Genomic DNA, 18407 nt, shown 5'->3' with positions numbered 1-18407 from the left:
ATAATGTTTCAGCACATCCTGCTCAACCTCAGTAGCGATTGCCTTATGCTTTTTAGCACCACTGTTACCAGGAGAACTTAAAAGATGCTTTGGTGGCATGATGCAAGGGCCATAAAGTGTGCAGCATTCAGTATATTGGAACACCCAGAAAGTACAGACTGTATCCATGCCCTGCAAAAATGCACTTTTTGCGTGGCTCTGGTAACACAACACCACTGTGCTGCCAGCCTATTGATGATTGTGTTATTTCAAACTTAAGCCCACCCCATACGGGCCAGATATTATGTAAATGAAATTGATGATGAAGTAATGTCCTTCTTCCTTAGGCTTTAGTAAGCCTTTTTGTTTTATTTATATGTACTTATGACACTTGCCAGATGCCTCTGGTAGTATTGTACAAGTTGTACTTATGACACTTGCCAGATGCCTCTGGTAGTATTGTACAAGGGTACCCAGCGACAGCACTAGGATCCAGTTCCTCTGTCAAGGAATAACATATTGAAACCCACATAGATTGAGGAAGTGTGAATGGATCATACATGTTATTCTGAAAATTTTGTAATTCAAGAGGTCCCTATACGCTGTCTACATAAAACATTTTCAACATACAAAATGAATGACAGGTTAAATTTGAACTAATTGATAGTTTTATGACTAAGGAGTCACAGAAACACAAGTTTTAAAGTGTAAACAAGAAAATTTCCTATGCCAACTTCTCATTGAGCATACTAGGATGAGAGAGCCTGATATCCCATCATTGCTGTATCATCACATAAACAAGCATAAATGCAGAAAATATTATATATGATACAGCAACAAGAAAAAGTGATCATGTAGTGCCTAAGTTTGACTATGTGATAAATGGAGAAAATAGAAAGAGCAGAGGTAAGACAAGACATAAAGAGGAGATATAAAATCATAGAAACTACATAGACCTCTACACTTTCTATAGTATCATAGATTGGGAAATAAGATACAGTGTCCTGGAACCAGGGTCTTATGGTGTAAGGCTCTGTGAAATTTACTTTGAAGGAGTAGGAACATGGGTACCTCTAGCCTTAGTTACAGAGAGAATGGTAAGAAAGGTTTAACAAAAGATGTCAAAGTGAAGGAGCTACGAGACATGTAGTAATGTTGGTATAGATGGCACTTCAGCAAGCCAGCATTTGCAAGATAAAAATTAAGTGCACCAGGATAAGAAAAGAAGATTAAAAAGCCTTAAAAACGGATTCAAAGGGAAGAATGCCTAAAGTTCCTTACTTGAATAACACAAAGATTTTCCTTGCTCAGGTAAGCTATTACCATCCATGATTTCCTTGGCTGTTTTCATGTATCAGATAGTAGAAGAAGGACTGAGCAGAGTGGTTGCAACATTAATAACATCTACCAGACTTATGGGATCAAATATCCATAATGCTCTTAAAGATTTAGACAACTACTGACATTTTTATAGAAGGATCATGTACTGAAAAAAATGAATATATCTCAATGTTGGTAGGCTTCTTGTAGATCTTGAAGGATAAGTGATCAGATTTTCTTGTTATCAAAACATCAGCTAACTTTAATCAGTAATCATCCAAATATCTGGCTTAGATATGTTGATGATATGTGGTCCTTTTGGCCATCTTCCCAAGATTGTGATTTTTTTTAATTAACTGAATAACATTCATTCCCATCATCAAATTCAAGATTGAATAAGAAAAAGAAATTAGATTGCCATTTCTCAGTGTGTTGATAACTGGGGAATATGATCTTTTATCCTTTAAGATCTACAGGAAACCTCCCAGCACCGAGAGCTACATTAATTAGTTTTCTGCAAAAATGTCAGTAGTTATGTCTATTAAAGCATTATGGATATGTGATCCCATAAGTCTGGTAGATGACTGTAGTCATATAAGACATATCTTTAGGCAGGTATGTTATCATAAGTGGTTTGTGAGTAAGGCTTACTGAAAAGCTAGAAAGACGTTTTATGCATCTAATAGGTTTGCGGCAGGGGTGTGTGATGTCTCCATGGTTGTTTAATTTGTTTATGGATGGGGTTGTTAGGGAGGTGAATGCAAGAGTTTTGGAAAGAGGGGCAAGTATGCAGTCTGTTGTGGATGAGAGAGCTTGGGAAGTGAGTCAGTTGTAGTTCGCTGATAATACAGCGCTGGTGGCTGATTCATGTGAGAAACTGCAGAAGCTGGTGACTGAGTTTGGTAAAGTGTGTGAAAGAAGAAAGTTAAGAGTAAATGTGAATAAGAGCAAGGTTATTAGGTACAGTAGGGTTGACGGTCGTCCATTAGGAGGTAAGTTTGAATGGAGAAAAACTGGAGGAAGTAAAGTGTTTTAGATATCTGGGAGTGGATCTGGCAGTGGATGGAACCATGGAAGTGAATCATAGGGTGGGGAGGGGGCGAAAATTCTGGAAGTCTTGAAGAATGTGTGGAAGTTGAGAACATTATCTCGGAAAGCAAAAATGGGTATGTTTGAAGAAATAGTGGTTCCAACAATGTTGTATGGTTGCGAGGCGTGGGCTATGGATAGAGTTGTGCGCAGGAGGGTGGATGTGCTGGAAATGAGATGTTTAAGGACAATATGTAGTGTGAGGTGGTTTGATCGGGTAAGTAATGTAAGGGTAAGAGAGATGTGTGGAAATAAAAAGAGTATGGTTGAGAGAGCAGAAGAGGGTTTTTGAAATGGTTTGGTCACATGTAGAGAATGAGTGAGGAAAGATTGACCAAGAGGATATATGTGTCGGAGGTGGAGTGAACGAGGAGAAGTGGGAGACTAAATTGGAGGTGGAAAGATGGAGTGAAAAAGATTTTGTGTGATCGGGGCCTGAACATGCAGGAGGGTGAAAGGCGTGCAAGGAATAGAGTGAATTGGAACGATGTGGTATACCGGGGTCGACGTGCTGTCAGTGGATTGAACCAGGGCATGTGGGGCCTGGATGTGGAAAGGGAGCTGTGGTTTCGTGCGTGCATTATTACATGACAGCTAGAGACTGAGTGTGAACAAATGGGGCCTTTGTTGTCTTTTCCTAGTGCTACCTCGCACACATGAGGGGGGAGGGGGGTTGTTATTCCATGTGTGGCGAGGTGGCGATGGGAGTGAATAGAGGCAGACTATGAATTATGTACATGTGTATATATGTATATGTCTGTGTGTGTATATATATGTGTACATTGAGATGTATAGGTATGTATATTTGCGTGTGTGGACATGTATGTATATACATGTGTATGTGGGTGGGTTGGGCCATTTCTTTCGTCTGTTTCCTTGCGCTACCTCGCTAATGTGGGAGACAGCGACAGAGCAAAATTAATAAATAGATGATTAATCACAAAAATATGGAAAAGGATGAAAGGTCTAAATGTTTGGTGTTGCTCTATTCTCCTAACTTAGCTAATGTAAGACAGTCACTAAAAAACAATAAGGCCTTAATAAAAAGTAGGCCAAATTATCAGATAATTGGGAGTGTTTATGCTGTCAAATGTAAGGCATGTAAAGATATATACATTGGGCAGAATGGTAAGATATTAGCTGAGAGATGCTATTGGCACAGTTATTCAGTACACAGGGATGACCACAGAAATGCAGTTGCTAAACATTGGCATGAAATCAATTACCTTGTAGACTTTAACAACCCAGTCACCTTGTACCCCTTGTCTGATTATGCTACTCGTAATTTCATTGAATATGTCTTAATTGCTAATGCTAAGAACTTGAATTTGCCCCCAGGGAACTTCAAAGCACATCCTTTTATCAACCAGATGATTATGAAGGAGTTTTCAAGAAACAATAACACATCATCCCTTAACCACAAGGCACCCCCCCCCACTTTCCATTTAACAGTCAGGCCAGTGTATTATCCTACATGGAACTAGGAAACTGTGTGGTGGTGTTGAGATTCAAAAACTTATGAATTGTGTGCACCTGATGAAGCGGATTGTCTCTGAAATTTGTTGTGCTGCATATATTTTAGGCCTTCTTGTGGCTTAGAAAGTTACTTCAAAGTAAAACACTGCTAGCAGAAACTGTTTTTGGTAAAGAAATTGGAATTTACCTTTAATCATTGTGCAATAAACACCTGAGGTATTTCATTGTTGCATATGGATATGCAGTGATACATTGGGCCTAGATGAGTAGGTAGATATGTTTTCTGATAGAAATTACATCTTTCTGATTACTGCAGATACAAGCTGTATGGCAGATGGAAAAATGAGACGTGCAACCAGCATCCCATGCTTGTGAAACGTCGTGCTTGGCTCCTCAAGAAAGCTAAATTTATCATGATGCGAATCACAAAGGAAACCATAAAACCTGTGAGTCGTGGTATTGGCAAACTTACTCATAGCAACCCAGGACCAATGTTTCATTATGTAAGTAACACTTCATTCAGTTATAGTTCCATATTTCAAGAAAATTGAGTTACTGTATGTAATAACACTAAAAGTGGTAAACGTGATGTGGAAGAAGAAATACAGTGATATAGCACATGTTTAAGGAGAGGTGCTAGATTTTTGAAAAGATAGCATGATACAATGATAGCATTTGTTTAGGACAAAGTTATTTCAGATGAAGATGCAAGAGGAATCATGCAATTAAACTTTGGTCAATTCATAACTTTGCTGAGTCATTCTTGGTTTTGACCAGATTTTTTTGACATCACTCATTCTTTGAATTCTTATTTTAGATTTAAAGAAATGAAGATGTAGTTTGCATCTCCTTTTGTGTCCATTTGTACATCCCAAGCTATAGGTTTTGACTACAAGCTTTGCAAAATCCTATTTGATTATTACTAACACTTTTACTGGGCATTCATGCCATTGACATGTACATGTGATATTTTAAAATGTTCTTAGATAGAATATCTTAATTTCATATTTTGATAAACCAGAGCATAATATCTTTGTAGAATGATGTATAACTCAACCTAGTGAAATTTTTTGTGTGTTATGAGCCTATCAATGTTTGCTGCATTGCTGCCAAGTATATGAAGTACTTCTAGATTACTATTGGGCACATGCAGTGAGATGTGTGGTATTTCTCTCAAGGGTTGGCTGTCCTGAGAGTTAATAAGAATTGCTTTTGAAATCCCCCCCCCCCTCTCTCTCTCTCTCTCTCTCTCTCTCTCTCTCTCTCTCTCTCTCTCTCTCTCTCTCTCTCTCATCAGATGGTTCAAGGACAAGAAGAAGACGTGGGACAGGAGAAGGATTGTTTGAAATCAGAGAGAAGATTGAATTGTTTAAAGGTGTTTAGTGTAAATTTTTTATGTTTGGTAGTGATTATCTGGGAGTGTATTTTTGGTGTGTATATTCATGTTGTATCTTTGGTGTTTTATTTACTAAGCTAAGGTAAACTGATAACCTCCTACCCCTTCCCCTCCTCCATTTTGGTATGGTTTATGGCTCACCCTTCACAAACCATCCACACATCATTCGTGGCTCTAGGTGGTTCCAGAACACGTTTCAGACAGCTGTCTCCACCTTGTGATGATATCGTCATTCCACTAGCTGTCCAGCTGCACCGGCTGACCACCTCATAATTTGCTTGTCTCCAAGCACATCAGACATCTGACATTTTTCTTTTCTCAAGTTGTGTACGGGACAAGTGCTGAGGTAGTGTTATATCATCTTTTGACCCCATGAGGCATAAACCTCTCCAGAATGTAAAGGTTTGGAGGCTGCCAACCCCCATGACATCAAAGGAGATTCTTGTTAGCTCATAGGACACTGTTTGGAGAGAAACTTTTTTGTCAAACTAAAATGATTAGTAAGGGCTTTCATCAGTTATTATTATCTTGGAAGTGTCACATCTTGACAAATTATTACATCAGGTAAGGGCACTTTCTTGATATCTCTCCATTTTCTGACCAGTACACATGAAAAAAGGGGGGCTGTAGTGTCTGGTAACAGTGCTTAGGATGCCACTTCAAGCATTAACAGTTTTATCTAGTATTTCACCTCGAGGCAGGGGCAGCTGCTTGAAGAATTACAAACATATATGCCCCAGCTACAATGAACAGAAGAATAGTATATTTTGTCTTTCTATCACTCATAATGAGTAGAAATTTTGGAGATTCTGCATATCATAAGTGGAGGAGGAGACAAAGAAGGAAATGGAAGGATGAAGTGAAGGAGGCTTTGGGGTGTTGGGGCCTAAGCTTTCAGGAGTGAGAGAGGAGTTCATGGGATAGATTGAATTGGATCACTGTGATAAATAGGGGCACCATTGCTGTCAGTGGGCTGAACCAGGTTATATGAAGTGCTTAAGGTAAACCAAGGAATAGGTAGAGCTTAGCTGTGTATGGAGGGCTATGGTTTCAGTACTTGACAGCAAAAAAGTGGATATATACAGATGAAGCTGCTCATTTATTTTATCTATCTATCTGTCTGTCTGTCTGTGCATCTATTTATGTATATCGCTAATACCTGTTCGAAAGGGGTGGCCACAGCAACAGTCTCCATAACTAAAGAACGCTAGTGCCACTTCTTAACCTTTATTGCATCACCCTTAACAGGCCACTTGCAGAGGGCAATCTGATGCAGTGTTTGTAGAGGCTTCTACCTAATATTGCTGAAGACTACTTCTGTCTAATGTTTCTACCTTGTACTTCTAGCAAATACTCATGCCTCAGTGTTCCTACTTACTACTTCTATCTAATGCGGCTACCATTTTGCCAAAAGGTAGTGTTCACCACAGGAAAATCTAGAGTTGTGAAGAATGAGTTGTGTGAGTTAAATGTTGTCAAGTGTTACATATGACAATGAGAGATTGTATGTTTGTGGACAGAATGCCAGTAGCCTACATGTTAGTGAGGCAACATTGCTAGAATGGGAAAAGCAGTTGGGTATTTGATTTTTTCTTGCTATCCACATATTAAAGGATTAGGTATATTTTCATGGATATGTGGAAGTACCTGGAAGAAGACAAGCCTCTACTTACAAAAAGGTTTATGTGTTTTCCAGATTTTGATACAAGTTCAGCTTTACGATAACCTCATTGGCCCTGTTGTGGACAGCTTCAAGTACCTGACAAATCTCTCATATGATGTACTGGGTTACTGCATTGTTGAAATTCTCTCTGAAAACAAGGAAAGGATAGCTAACGATGGTAAGTAATTTTTCGATTATATTTTATATTTTATTATATATATTTTATTTTTTTTATTTTTTTTAATTTTTTTATTTTTATTTTTTTTTTTTGTCGCTGTCTCCTGCGTTTGCGAGGTAGCACAAGGAAACAGACTAAAGAAATGGCCCAACCCACCCCCATACACATGTATATACATACGTCCACACACGCAAATATACATACCTACACAGCTTTCCATGGTTTACCCCAGACACTTCACATGCCCTGATTCAATCCACTGACAGCACATCAACCCCGGTATACCACATCGATCCAATTCACTCTATTCCTTGCCCTCCTTTCACCCTCCTGCATGTTCAGGCCCCGATCACACAAAATCTTTTTCACTCCATCTTTCCACCTCCAATTTGGTCTCCCACTTCTCCTCGTTCCCTCCACCTCCGACACATGTATCCTCTTGGTCAATCTTTCCTCACTCATTCTCTCCATGTGCCCAAACCATTTCAAAACACCCTCTTCTGCTCTCTCAACCACGCTCTTTTTATTTCCACACATCTCTCTTACCCTTACATTACTTACTCGATCAAACCACCTCACACCACACATTGTCCTCAAACATCTCATTTCCAGCACATCCATCCTCCTGCGCACAACTCTATCCATAGCCCACGCCTCGCAACCATACAACATTGTTGGAACCACTATTCCTTCAAACATACCCATTTTTGCTTTCCGTGATAATGTTCTCGACTTCCACACATTCTTCAAGGCTCCCAGGATTTTCGCCCCCTCCCCCACCCTATGCTCCACTTCCGCTTCCATGGTTCCATCCGCTGCCAGATCCACTCCCAGATATCTAAAACACTGTACTTCCTCCAGTTTTTCTCCATTCAAACTTACCTCCCAATTGACTTGACCCTCAACCCTACTGTACCTAATAACCTTGCTCTTATTCACATTTACTCTTAACTTTCTTCTTTCACACACTTTACCAAACTCAGTCACCAGCTTCTGCAGTTTCTCACATGAATCAGCCACCAGCTTATTTTTTTTTTTTTTTTTTTTTTTTTTTTTTTTTCGCTGTCTCCCGCGTTTGCGAGGTAGCGCAAGGAAACAGACGAAAGAAATGGCCCAACCCCCCCCATACACATGTATATACATACGTCCACACACGCAAATATACATACCTACACAGCTTTCCATGGTTTACCCCAGACGCTTCACATGCCTTGATTCAATCCACTGACAGCACGTCAACCCCGGTATACCACATCGCTCCAATTCACTCTATTCCTTGCCCTCCTTTCACCCTCCTGCATGTTCAGGCCCCGATCACACAAAATCTTTTTCACTCCATCTTTCCACCTCCAATTTGGTCTCCCTCTTCTCCTTGCTCCCTCCACCTCCGACACATATATCCTCTTGGTCAATCTTTCCTCACTCATCCTCTCCATGTGCCCAAACCACTTCAAAACACCCTCTTCTGCTCTCTCAACCACGCTCTTTTTATTTCCACACATCTCTCTTACCCTTACGTTACTCACTCGATCAAACCACCTCACACCACACATTGTCCTCAAACATCTCATTTCCAGCACATCCATCCTCCTGCGCACAACTCTATCCATAGCCCACGCCTCGCAACCATACAACATTGTTGGAACCACTATTCCTTCAAACATACCCATTTTTGCTTTCCGAGATAATGTTCTCGACTTCCACACATTCTTCAAGGCCCCCAGAATTTTCGCCCCCTCCCCCACCCTATGATCCACTTCCGCTTCCATGGTTCCATCCGCTGCCAGATCCACTCCCAGATATCTATTATTATATTATTATATTTTATTATATTTTATGCGTGGTTGAGAGAGCAGAAGAGGGTGTTTTGAAATGGTTTGGGCACATGGAGAGAATGAGTGAGGAAAGATTGACCAAGAGGATATATGTGTTGGAGGTGGAGGGAACGAGGAGAAGTGGGAGACCAAATTGGAGGTGGAAAGATGGAGTGAAAAAGATTTTGAGTGATCGGGGCCTGAACATGCAGGAGGGTGAAAGGCGGGTAAGGAATAGAGTGAATTGGATCGATGTGGTATACCGGGGTAGACGTGCTGTCAATGGATTGAATCAGGGCATGTGAAGCATCTGGGGTAGGCCATGGAAAGTTGTGTGGGGCCTGGATGTGGAAAGGGAGCTGTGGTTTCGGGCATTATTACATGACAGCTAGAGACTGAGTGTGAACGAATGTGGCCTTTGTTGTCTTTTCCTAGCGCTACCTCACTTACATGAGGGGGGGAGGGGGATGTTATTCCATGTGTGGCGAGGTGGTGATGGGAATGAATAAAGGCAGTGTGAATTGTGTGCATGTGTATATATGTATGCATCTGTGTGTGTATATATATGTGTACATTGAGATGTATGGGTATGTATATTTGCGTGTGTGGACGTGTATGTATATACATGTGTATGGGGGTGGGTTGGGCCATTTCTTTTGTCTGTTTCCTTGCGGTACCTCGCAAACGTGGGAGACAGCAACAAAGCAAAATGAATATAAAAAAAACATATGAATATATTTTGGTGGAATTGTGGTAAGGACAGTTATGTTTACTTTCTTATGGATAATGATTTATTTTTACGTTATTTTTCTATGCATTTGCTATTTCCTTTGTTAACAATGTAGTGCCATGAAGAGATGAAAAAATGACCTCATTCGCCGACATCCATCTTTAACTGTCATGTAGAATGCACCAAAACCAGAGCCCCTTCTCCTCAAGCAGGCTCCATAGACCTTTCTGTGGTTTCCCCCAGCTGCTTCATATTTCCTGGTTCAGTCCATTGACAGCTTGTTTTCCCCTGTATACCACATTGCTCCAATTCACTCTGTCCTGTGCATGTCTTCCACATTTGAACCCATCCTCCTGGTGCCACCTGCACCTCAATCCTCTTCCTCAGCCTACCTGGCTGTAGTTGCAGCTATATACTTTCAAGACCTGTGACCCTTCTATGAATGTCCAGCTCATTTTTCGAGAGATCTAGACATAATGATCATTTCCCTGGCTAATTACTACCCGATACGCTGCAACGCCAATTGCTGTAACATTCCCATCTCAACCACATACCATGTACTACCTGCCTATCACTCACTAACCCCCCTCTCACCAACCCCAGTCTTCTGTCTTTCCATCTCTTCCCCCCCTAATTCTCCTCTAAGATGCCCCCATCATCCCATCCTTACTCAATGCTGCCTATCCCTAAGGCCATTCGAACCTGGGTTCATTACTCCACCCGTTGATCCACACTTACCACTTATCCCTCAGCCCTACAGTTTGCTCTTTTCCTAAGTACTCAAAATTTTTTCACTCCATCCCTCCATCTCTAATTTGGTCTCCCTTTCTCCTTGTTCCATCCACTTCTGACATATATATTCTCTCTGTCAACCTCTCCTCACTCATTTTTTCCATATGTCCAGACCATTTCACCACATCCACTTCAGCTTCCTGTGCTACTCTTCTTATTACCACATCTCTGTCCTATCATTAAAGTACTTACTTGATCAAACCACTTTACACCACATATTGTCCTCAAACATTTCTTTTCCAGCACATCCACCCTCTTGTGCACATTCTCATCTATGGCACATGTTGGCTGTATCTCTGATGCCTGTTCCCAATTGGAACTCCCTCAAGTGGGTGGCCATGGCAATAGTCTCCATAACTGTTGAACTACAGTGCTGCTTCTTAGCCTTTAGTGTCTCATCCTTAACAGGCCACTGGTAGAGGGCAAGCCTAGTGCAGTGTTTTGCAGAGGCTCCTACCTAATGTTCCTTCTGACTACTTCTGTGTAATGGTCCTTCCTATTGCTCCTGCCCACAACTTCTACTCAATGCTCCTGCCCAAATGTCTTTACATACTAAGACTACTATCTATTGCTCCTACCATTTTATCCATTCCTGTCACTACCCTGCCACATAAGAAATAGCATCCCCCTTCCTCCTTCAGCAAGGTAACACCAGGAAAAGACAAAAAAAGGCCACATTCATTCACACTCAGTCTCCAGCTGTCATGTGTAATGCACCGAAACTACAGCTCCCTATCCACATCCAGGCCCCACAGACCTTTCCATGGTTTACCCCAGACGCATCACATGCCCTTGTTTTAGTCCATCGACAACATGTCAACCCTTGTATACCACATCGTTCCACTTCACTGTATTCCTTGTATGCCTCTCACTCTCCTGTATGTTCAGGCCCTGATCACTTGAATCTTTTTCACTCCATCCTTTCACCTCCAGTTTGGTATCCTGCTTCTTGTTCCCTCTACCTCTGACATATATATATTGCATTAATTGGTATGAGCATTTTATAGAAGTAGTCAGTAGGAATATTAGGTAGGAACCTTAGCAAATGCCATGCTAGAGTTGTTAAGGGTGAGGCTCCAAAGGCTTAGAAGCAGCACTGGAGTTCTTTAGTTATGGAGACTCTATTGCTGTGGTTACCCTTTTGAGGGAGGTCCATTTGGAACAGGTGTCAGAGATATCGATAGACAGAATGCCAATAATCAAGTAATAATGTCAATAAGTATCTAACAGACAGTGGGAGACCACTCACAGATGAAATGCTTTTGAAGAAATGCATAGTGAAAGTAGATGAGGAAATTTGCCCTGATAAGTTATCATTTGTTGATGATATCATTGAAGAAGGTTCAAAGAAGAAATGGTGGGGGCTGAAGTAAGTCATAAGGTGAAAGAAAGGGCTAAGGTCTAGGGCATAAAGGAGTATGTGGAAGAAGAGGCTGTTGTTTATAATGACAAAGATGGGCATTTTTGAAGGTATGATAAGTTCAGTAGTGTTGTATTGAAGTGAATCTTGAAAGCAAAGGAAAGGAGGAGGATGGGTGATTTTTAAATGAAATGTCTAAAGATGAAATGAGGGTGTTAGACACTTTAATCACATAAGGAATGGAGGTTTAAAGATAGGTGTGGTAGTAATTAGGTCTGATACAGGGCTGTCCAAGGTGTGCTATAATGGTTCTAGCATATGGAGAGAATGATTGAAGAAGGGAGACTGAAGAAGGGGATATACATGTCAAAAGTGAAAGAAGCGAAGGAAGTAGGAATCCGAATAAGCATTGGGGCCTGAATGTTCACGAGGATGAGAGGTGGGCATTTGATAGAATGAATTGGATTGATTTGGTATTGAGGCAATGTGCTGTCAATGGGCTGAACCAGGGCAGATGATGCATTGGAGATATACCATGAAAAGGTCAGTGGGGTTTGGCTGTGTATAGTAGGCTTTAGTTTTAGTGCAGTATAGATTGCGGCCAGAGATTGGATGTGTGCTAGTGATCCTGTTATTGTATTGTTCCTGATATTTCTTTGCAAAGGTGGGAAAGGCTGTTAAGTATAACAGAGAGTTATAAGGAACTCTTAAGACTTCAAATCAAGTTTCTGGCATCCTTTGATATAGTTTCTTCTTCTGAGTTTTTCACTTTAATCATTTACTGAAACCTGGAAGAAGTTTATTAAATTCAAGTGGTACAAATTGGAAAGAAGTCTTTTAGTAGAGAGAAATGAAAAAGATCAACATTTTGTTGTCAGGTCTGGATGGTAAGGTCTTTTCAACACTTAGATGACAACAAAGATCATATGTTTTCTGGGGTACTGACACATGATTAATTAACTTGGAAAATAGTTTTGTGACAGTAGTTGATAAGTCAGTCTGTTTAATGGGAGCAGGGTATTCAGAAATGTCTGTTAGAAGAGGTTTTAAAGATGTGTGGGAAGAAAGGCTGAAAAGATTTGCAAGGAATGAGTGGAACTAGGCTTAGGGTAATTACAAAAATCAGTTTGTGTTTGTATTTTCAAGAATCATAATTAGCTGATATATATGCAGAAACGTTTTTGACACTGATTACCTATGAAGATCTTTGTAAACTTTGTGTTTGTCAGCAAGGATAGTAAGGAGTTGATAAATGTGGAGAAACTTTGTGATTATTGACTCATAAAGACCACCTTTAAAGCATACTGATGTGGAGATGAACATCTAATTTTTTTTGGTGAATTTTTAAGATGAAATTTGGGTAGTAGGTAGTAAGAAGGTAGGTAAATAAGAACATAGAGAGGAGCATTAGTTAGAAACATTGGGTAGAAGTAGTAGGAACATTAGATGGGAGCATTAGGTAGTAGTAGGTTGGATCATTAAACAGGAACATTAGGTTGAAACATTAGGTAGGAGCCTCTGAAAACACTACACTAGAGTTGCCTGTTAAGGGTGAGACACTAAAGGCTAAGAAGCAGCATTGGAGTTTACCAGTTATGGAGACTCTTTTGCTGTGGCACCCCCTTGAGGGAGTTCCTGAAGGGAACAGGCGCCAGAGATAGATAGAATAGATGCACAGCACGAGTGAATGTGATGATGATTAACTATTGTTTCATATTTCAGCAATGGCAATATCTCCATGGTTGCAGTCCCTCTCAAGTTTCTGTGGGGCTGTCTATAAGAAGTACATAATTGATTTAGGTGGCATACTCCAGTTTGTTGGCAATCAGCTGAAAGCTGAAAAGTCTATTGACCTTTTAATTTTGCGAGAGATCGTCCAGAAAATGGGTGGCACAGACACCCTTGAAGATCTGACCTCTGAGCAGGTAGTAACCGTGTAAATTTTCTTAGTATTTTAGCAGTCTTGATTTTATGATTGAGTGATTTGGAGTATGGTAAAGCTACAAGATATTTTAGATGCAAGATCCTATTGTTTACTTTTTATTTGAACAAAGTAATACTCATATTCTCTTGTAAGCAAATGTTTTTTCTTGGCTTTAGTTCATTCTTTCTGGTATTAAGCCTGAAAGCATATTCACACCCTTGATCTTAATCAATTCATTTTGGTATTGAACCTGAAATTTTGTGAAAATTTTTAACTATTTAGTAAATTTTTTCACAAGAATAATATTGTTTAATTTTCTTTAGCTTGATGCTATGTGTGGGGGTGAACTACTGCGACGAGAGGCAGGTCAGTATCAGCAAGAAAGAAACACAAAGAGATCTTCCATACGTCTCAAAGAAGCTCTCTTGGAGAATAATCTAGCAATCCCCTTACTATTACTCATGGCTCAGCAGCGCTCATCTGTTGTCTATAATCAGACAGAGTCTCCTCATCTCAAACTTGTTGGGAAATTGTATGATCAGGTAAGTGGGGAAGTGATGCATCTCATTGGTGTGATCTTTCTGTTAAACATTGTGACTTTTGGTAGTAAAGAAAGATTGCCTTGATGTGGTGAAAAGTGAGAGTTTGCAAATGAAGTGTAGTCTATGGAATTTTTTTCTATGCTTTGTACAGTGAAGAAGTTTTACAGTTGTGGGGCCCCATCTCTTGAACATTCTCTGTATGCTGTCTGTGTTAACCATGTCAGGTGTTACCAGACTCCACCAGCAGGAGGTTATACTGCATGTGAAAAGTAACCTTCAATGAAACTGTGACACTGGGAGTACAGTCTTGTCAAAGAATGTCTCGCTCAAAAGGAGTCTATATTTCCCTGTTACTGGACCAGGACTCTTTCTTTGAAAGAGATCCTAGGTGACTTACTCATGTATGTTCTTCCTGCCTTTGGAGTCCCTTCTATCCTCGTGAAGCACCTACAGCTCTCAGGAGGCTGGCTACATCTACTGGTTGTGACCAGAGGTGATAGAGTGTTGCGATGTGTGTGCATTACGTGCAGAGAGTGAAGGGCAGTTATTGATGAATGATTAGATAGAGAAGTTATTGCGTGACGAGATTATTATGTGGCTGTTGGCAACTCTAGACTGGGCTGTTTTGATAACTTTTTCTTTCTTTACACCTTAAAACTTTGGAGCTCTCTGTCCTCACCTGTCTTTATCAGTAACTATGTTGTGGCACTTTTTGAATGACAGGTCTTTCACTTCCTCCAAAGTTCGTTAATACTCTTCCTTGTCTCTTCTGTTTCCTTTTCAGTAATCTCTATATTTTGTTTAAGGCCCAGCTTTGTTGTGGACTTTTGTCTATGACTGGAACCTTAAAAATTATGTATGATAAGTCTTTCTGGTCTTTAGCATAGGGTATCTATAACAACTTATGTTGCCTTCTATGTTTCTTCGCTTTTCTCCTTGTTTTTTCCATTCTGATGGTACTGTATCTGTCTCTGCCATAGATATAGCAGCTCTCATTGGTTCCCATTTCTCCTCTAACTCCACCTTGGATGACTTGATATTTCTTTACCCCTTGATGCTCTCTTACTAATCCAGTGCCTCTGCCCATAATTTCTTTTTGGCCGTTGGAAAAGTGTTTCTCTCTCTGGACACAAGCAAGGCTTATGGTCCTGATGACATCCGTCCCTGCGTACTGAAAGAGTGTGCCTCTGAACTTGCCCCTGCGCTTGCTCATCAGTTCTGTTTCTGTTTAGAAATAAAAACTTTTCCTTCTCCTTGGAAGCATGCATTGATACATCCCATCTCGAAGAAAGGTGACTGTTCTGACTCCTCTATCTATTGTCCTATTGCTTTGACATCTACCATTTTCCCTCCTCAACTCCCATATCCTTAGACACCTCGAAAATCACATTCTTCTCTCAGATCACCAGTATGGCTTCCATAAGGTGAGATCCACTGAAAGACTTTGCAGAGTCATGTGTAGTTGCCCTTGACATATCCAAAGCTTTTGACAGGGTGTGACATTATGGTCTCATCTCTAAGCTCCCCTCTTTTATTTTACTCCTTTTTATTAACCTTTTCTTCTCCAAATGTAATCAAATGCACTCGTACACTGACAGTTCAACACTGCATTCATCCACACCCTGCAATTCTGCTCCTACTTCTCTCAGCCAATCTGCGTCTTGTTTTGACACGGCTTTCTTAATAAAGTCTGACTTGAACAGGATTCCTCAGTGGGGTAAACGAAACCAAGTTAAGATTAATGCCTCCAAGAACCAGTTTTTACCCATCTCTATTGAAAACTCCTCACAACTCTCGTCTCCTTTAATGGTTCTGTAATTCCACCTCTTGACTCAATAAACATACTTGTTATTACTTCAACATCCATTCTTTCTTGGAAACCCCATATTACGGGAATAGCTGTCTATCTCTGTGAAAACGGGTGTCCTGTTCAGATGTCGAAACTTCTTTTCTTCTGAACTGTTGCTCTGTTTACACAAAGGATTGATTTGTCATTGTACAGAGTAGTACTTACATCTGGGGTGGCTCTGGCTCTGCATCCTTACTTGACAGAGTTGAATTGAAAGCTGTCCAACTTGTAAACAGTCTGGGCTAACTTCCAAACTTGACCATTGTTCCCTGTGCTGCAATGTTGGTTCACTTTCCTCCTTCTCTAGGTATCATAGTACTTTGGTATTTACTCCCGAGAACTGGCTGCTTGTGTGCCCTACCACTAACTAGACCATGCAGTATTCAGATAGCTGCTGTGTCACATGATTACTGTGTGCCATCAGCAACTCAAGGGTGGGCTGTTTTTATAACTGCTTCTTTCCCTGCCTGTCGAAGCTTAGGATCTCTCTTCCTTCTCATGTCTTTCCCAGTAATTATGACCTGGCACATTTTAAAAGACCGGTGTTTTTTGCTTCCTCCAAACTTCATAAGCACTTTCCCTTGTCTTTTCTTTTTCCATTTCATAATTCTTTCTATATTTCAATTAAGGCCATGCCTTGATGTGGACTTTTGTTAGTGACTGGAGCCTTTAACATAAAAAAAAATCATCTACCACTCTTATACTCTTTTTGAATGGATGACTTTCTTAGTTTCTTGTAATGTCTTTTGGTTGCTCTGTCCACATGTCTCAGAGAACTGTACACTATGTCATCAATCTGCTTAGAGAATTTAAAGGTTGTGATCAAGTTACTCCTTACTCTTCTGTCTTTCATGATGAGCAGATTTATAGCCTCTAACCTTTCCTTTTAACTCAGCCTTCTTAATTCTGGTACCATTGTTTTTGCTATCCTCCAGTCTTTGTGCTTCTTTAGATGTGTTGACCAAACTTTAGTCCAGTTTTTGCCTTATGCATGATATGATCAGCTTGCTGAATAATTCCTTAGATATGACAGCCAGAGACTGAGTGTGAATGAATGTGGCCTTGTGTGTCTTTTCCTATCACTACTTCGCGCATGTGCGGGAGGAGGGGGAGCCATTTCATATGTGGTGGGATGGCAAGAGGAATGGATGAGGGCAGCAAGTATGTATATGTACATGTGTATATATGAATGTCTGTGTATGTATATGTGTTTATACATTGAAATGTATAGGTATGTGGTAGCGCAAGGAAACAGACGAAAGAAATGGCCCAACCCCCATACACACGTACATACACACGTCCACACACGCAAATATACATACCTACACAGCTTTCCATGGTTTACCCCAGACGCTTCACATGCCTTGATTCAATCCACTGACAGCACGTCAACCCCTGTATACCACATCGCTCCAATTCACTCTATTCCTTGCCCTCCTTTCACCCTCCTGCATGTTCAGGCCCCGATCACACAAAATCTTTTTCACTCCATCTTTCCACCTCCAATTTGGTCTCCCTCTTCTCCTCGTTCCCTCCACCTCCGACACATATATCCTCTTGGTCAATCTTTCCTCACTCATTCTCTCCATGTGCCCAAACCATTTCAAAACACCCTCTTCTGCTCTCTCAACCACGCTCTTTTTATTTCCACACATCTCTCTTACCCTTACGTTACTTACTCGATCAAACCACCTCACACCACACATTGTCCTCAAACATCTCATTTCCAGCACATCCATCCTCCTGCGCACAACTCTATCCATAGCCCACGCCTCGCAACCATACAACATTGTTGGAACCACTATTCCTTCAAACATACCCATTTTTGCTTTCCGAGATAATGTTCTCGACTTCCACACATTTTTCAAGGCTCCCAAAATTTTCGCCCCCTCCCCCACCCTATGATCCACTTCCGCTTCCATGGTTCCATCCGCTGACAGATCCACTCCCAGATATCTAAAACACTTCACTTCCTCCAGTTTTTCTCCATTCAAACTCACCTCCCAGTTGACTTGACCCTCAACCCTACTGTACCTAATAACCTTGCTCTTATTCACATTTACTCTTAACTTTCTTCTTCCACACACTTTACCAAACTCAGTCACCAGCTTCTGCAGTTTCTCACATGAATCAGCCACCAGCGCTGTATCATCAGCGAACAACAACTGACTCACTTCCCAAGCTCTCTCATCCCCAACAGCCTTCATACTTGCCCCTCTTTCCAGGACTCTTGCATTTACCTCCCTAACAACCCCATCCATAAACAAATTAAACAACCATGGAGACATCACACAC

The 18407-nt window shown here is 40.7% G+C and overlaps 1 protein-coding gene across 5 annotated transcripts in view; it reads left to right on the top strand.

Moving 5' to 3' along the window:
- Window positions 1-18407, top strand: part of tho2 (THO complex subunit 2-like protein) — a 201030-nt gene that overhangs the window by 42603 nt on the left and 140020 nt on the right. For all 5 annotated transcript variants that reach the window (XM_071679275.1, XM_071679276.1, XM_071679277.1 and 2 more), the window contains exons 11-14: window positions 4181-4367; window positions 6957-7101; window positions 13520-13722; window positions 14045-14263. In XM_071679275.1, the coding sequence (XP_071535376.1) occupies window positions 4181-4367; window positions 6957-7101; window positions 13520-13722; window positions 14045-14263 (754 nt within the window). The remainder of the gene's footprint in view (window positions 1-4180; window positions 4368-6956; window positions 7102-13519; window positions 13723-14044; window positions 14264-18407) is intronic.

The sequence above is a fragment of the Panulirus ornatus genome, chromosome 29 (assembly GCF_036320965.1).
Source record: "Panulirus ornatus isolate Po-2019 chromosome 29, ASM3632096v1, whole genome shotgun sequence".
Classification (NCBI taxonomy): domain Eukaryota; kingdom Metazoa; phylum Arthropoda; class Malacostraca; order Decapoda; family Palinuridae; genus Panulirus; species Panulirus ornatus.
The sequence above is the reverse complement of the archived record's forward strand: the minus strand, read 5'-3'. Positions and strand labels throughout refer to the sequence as shown.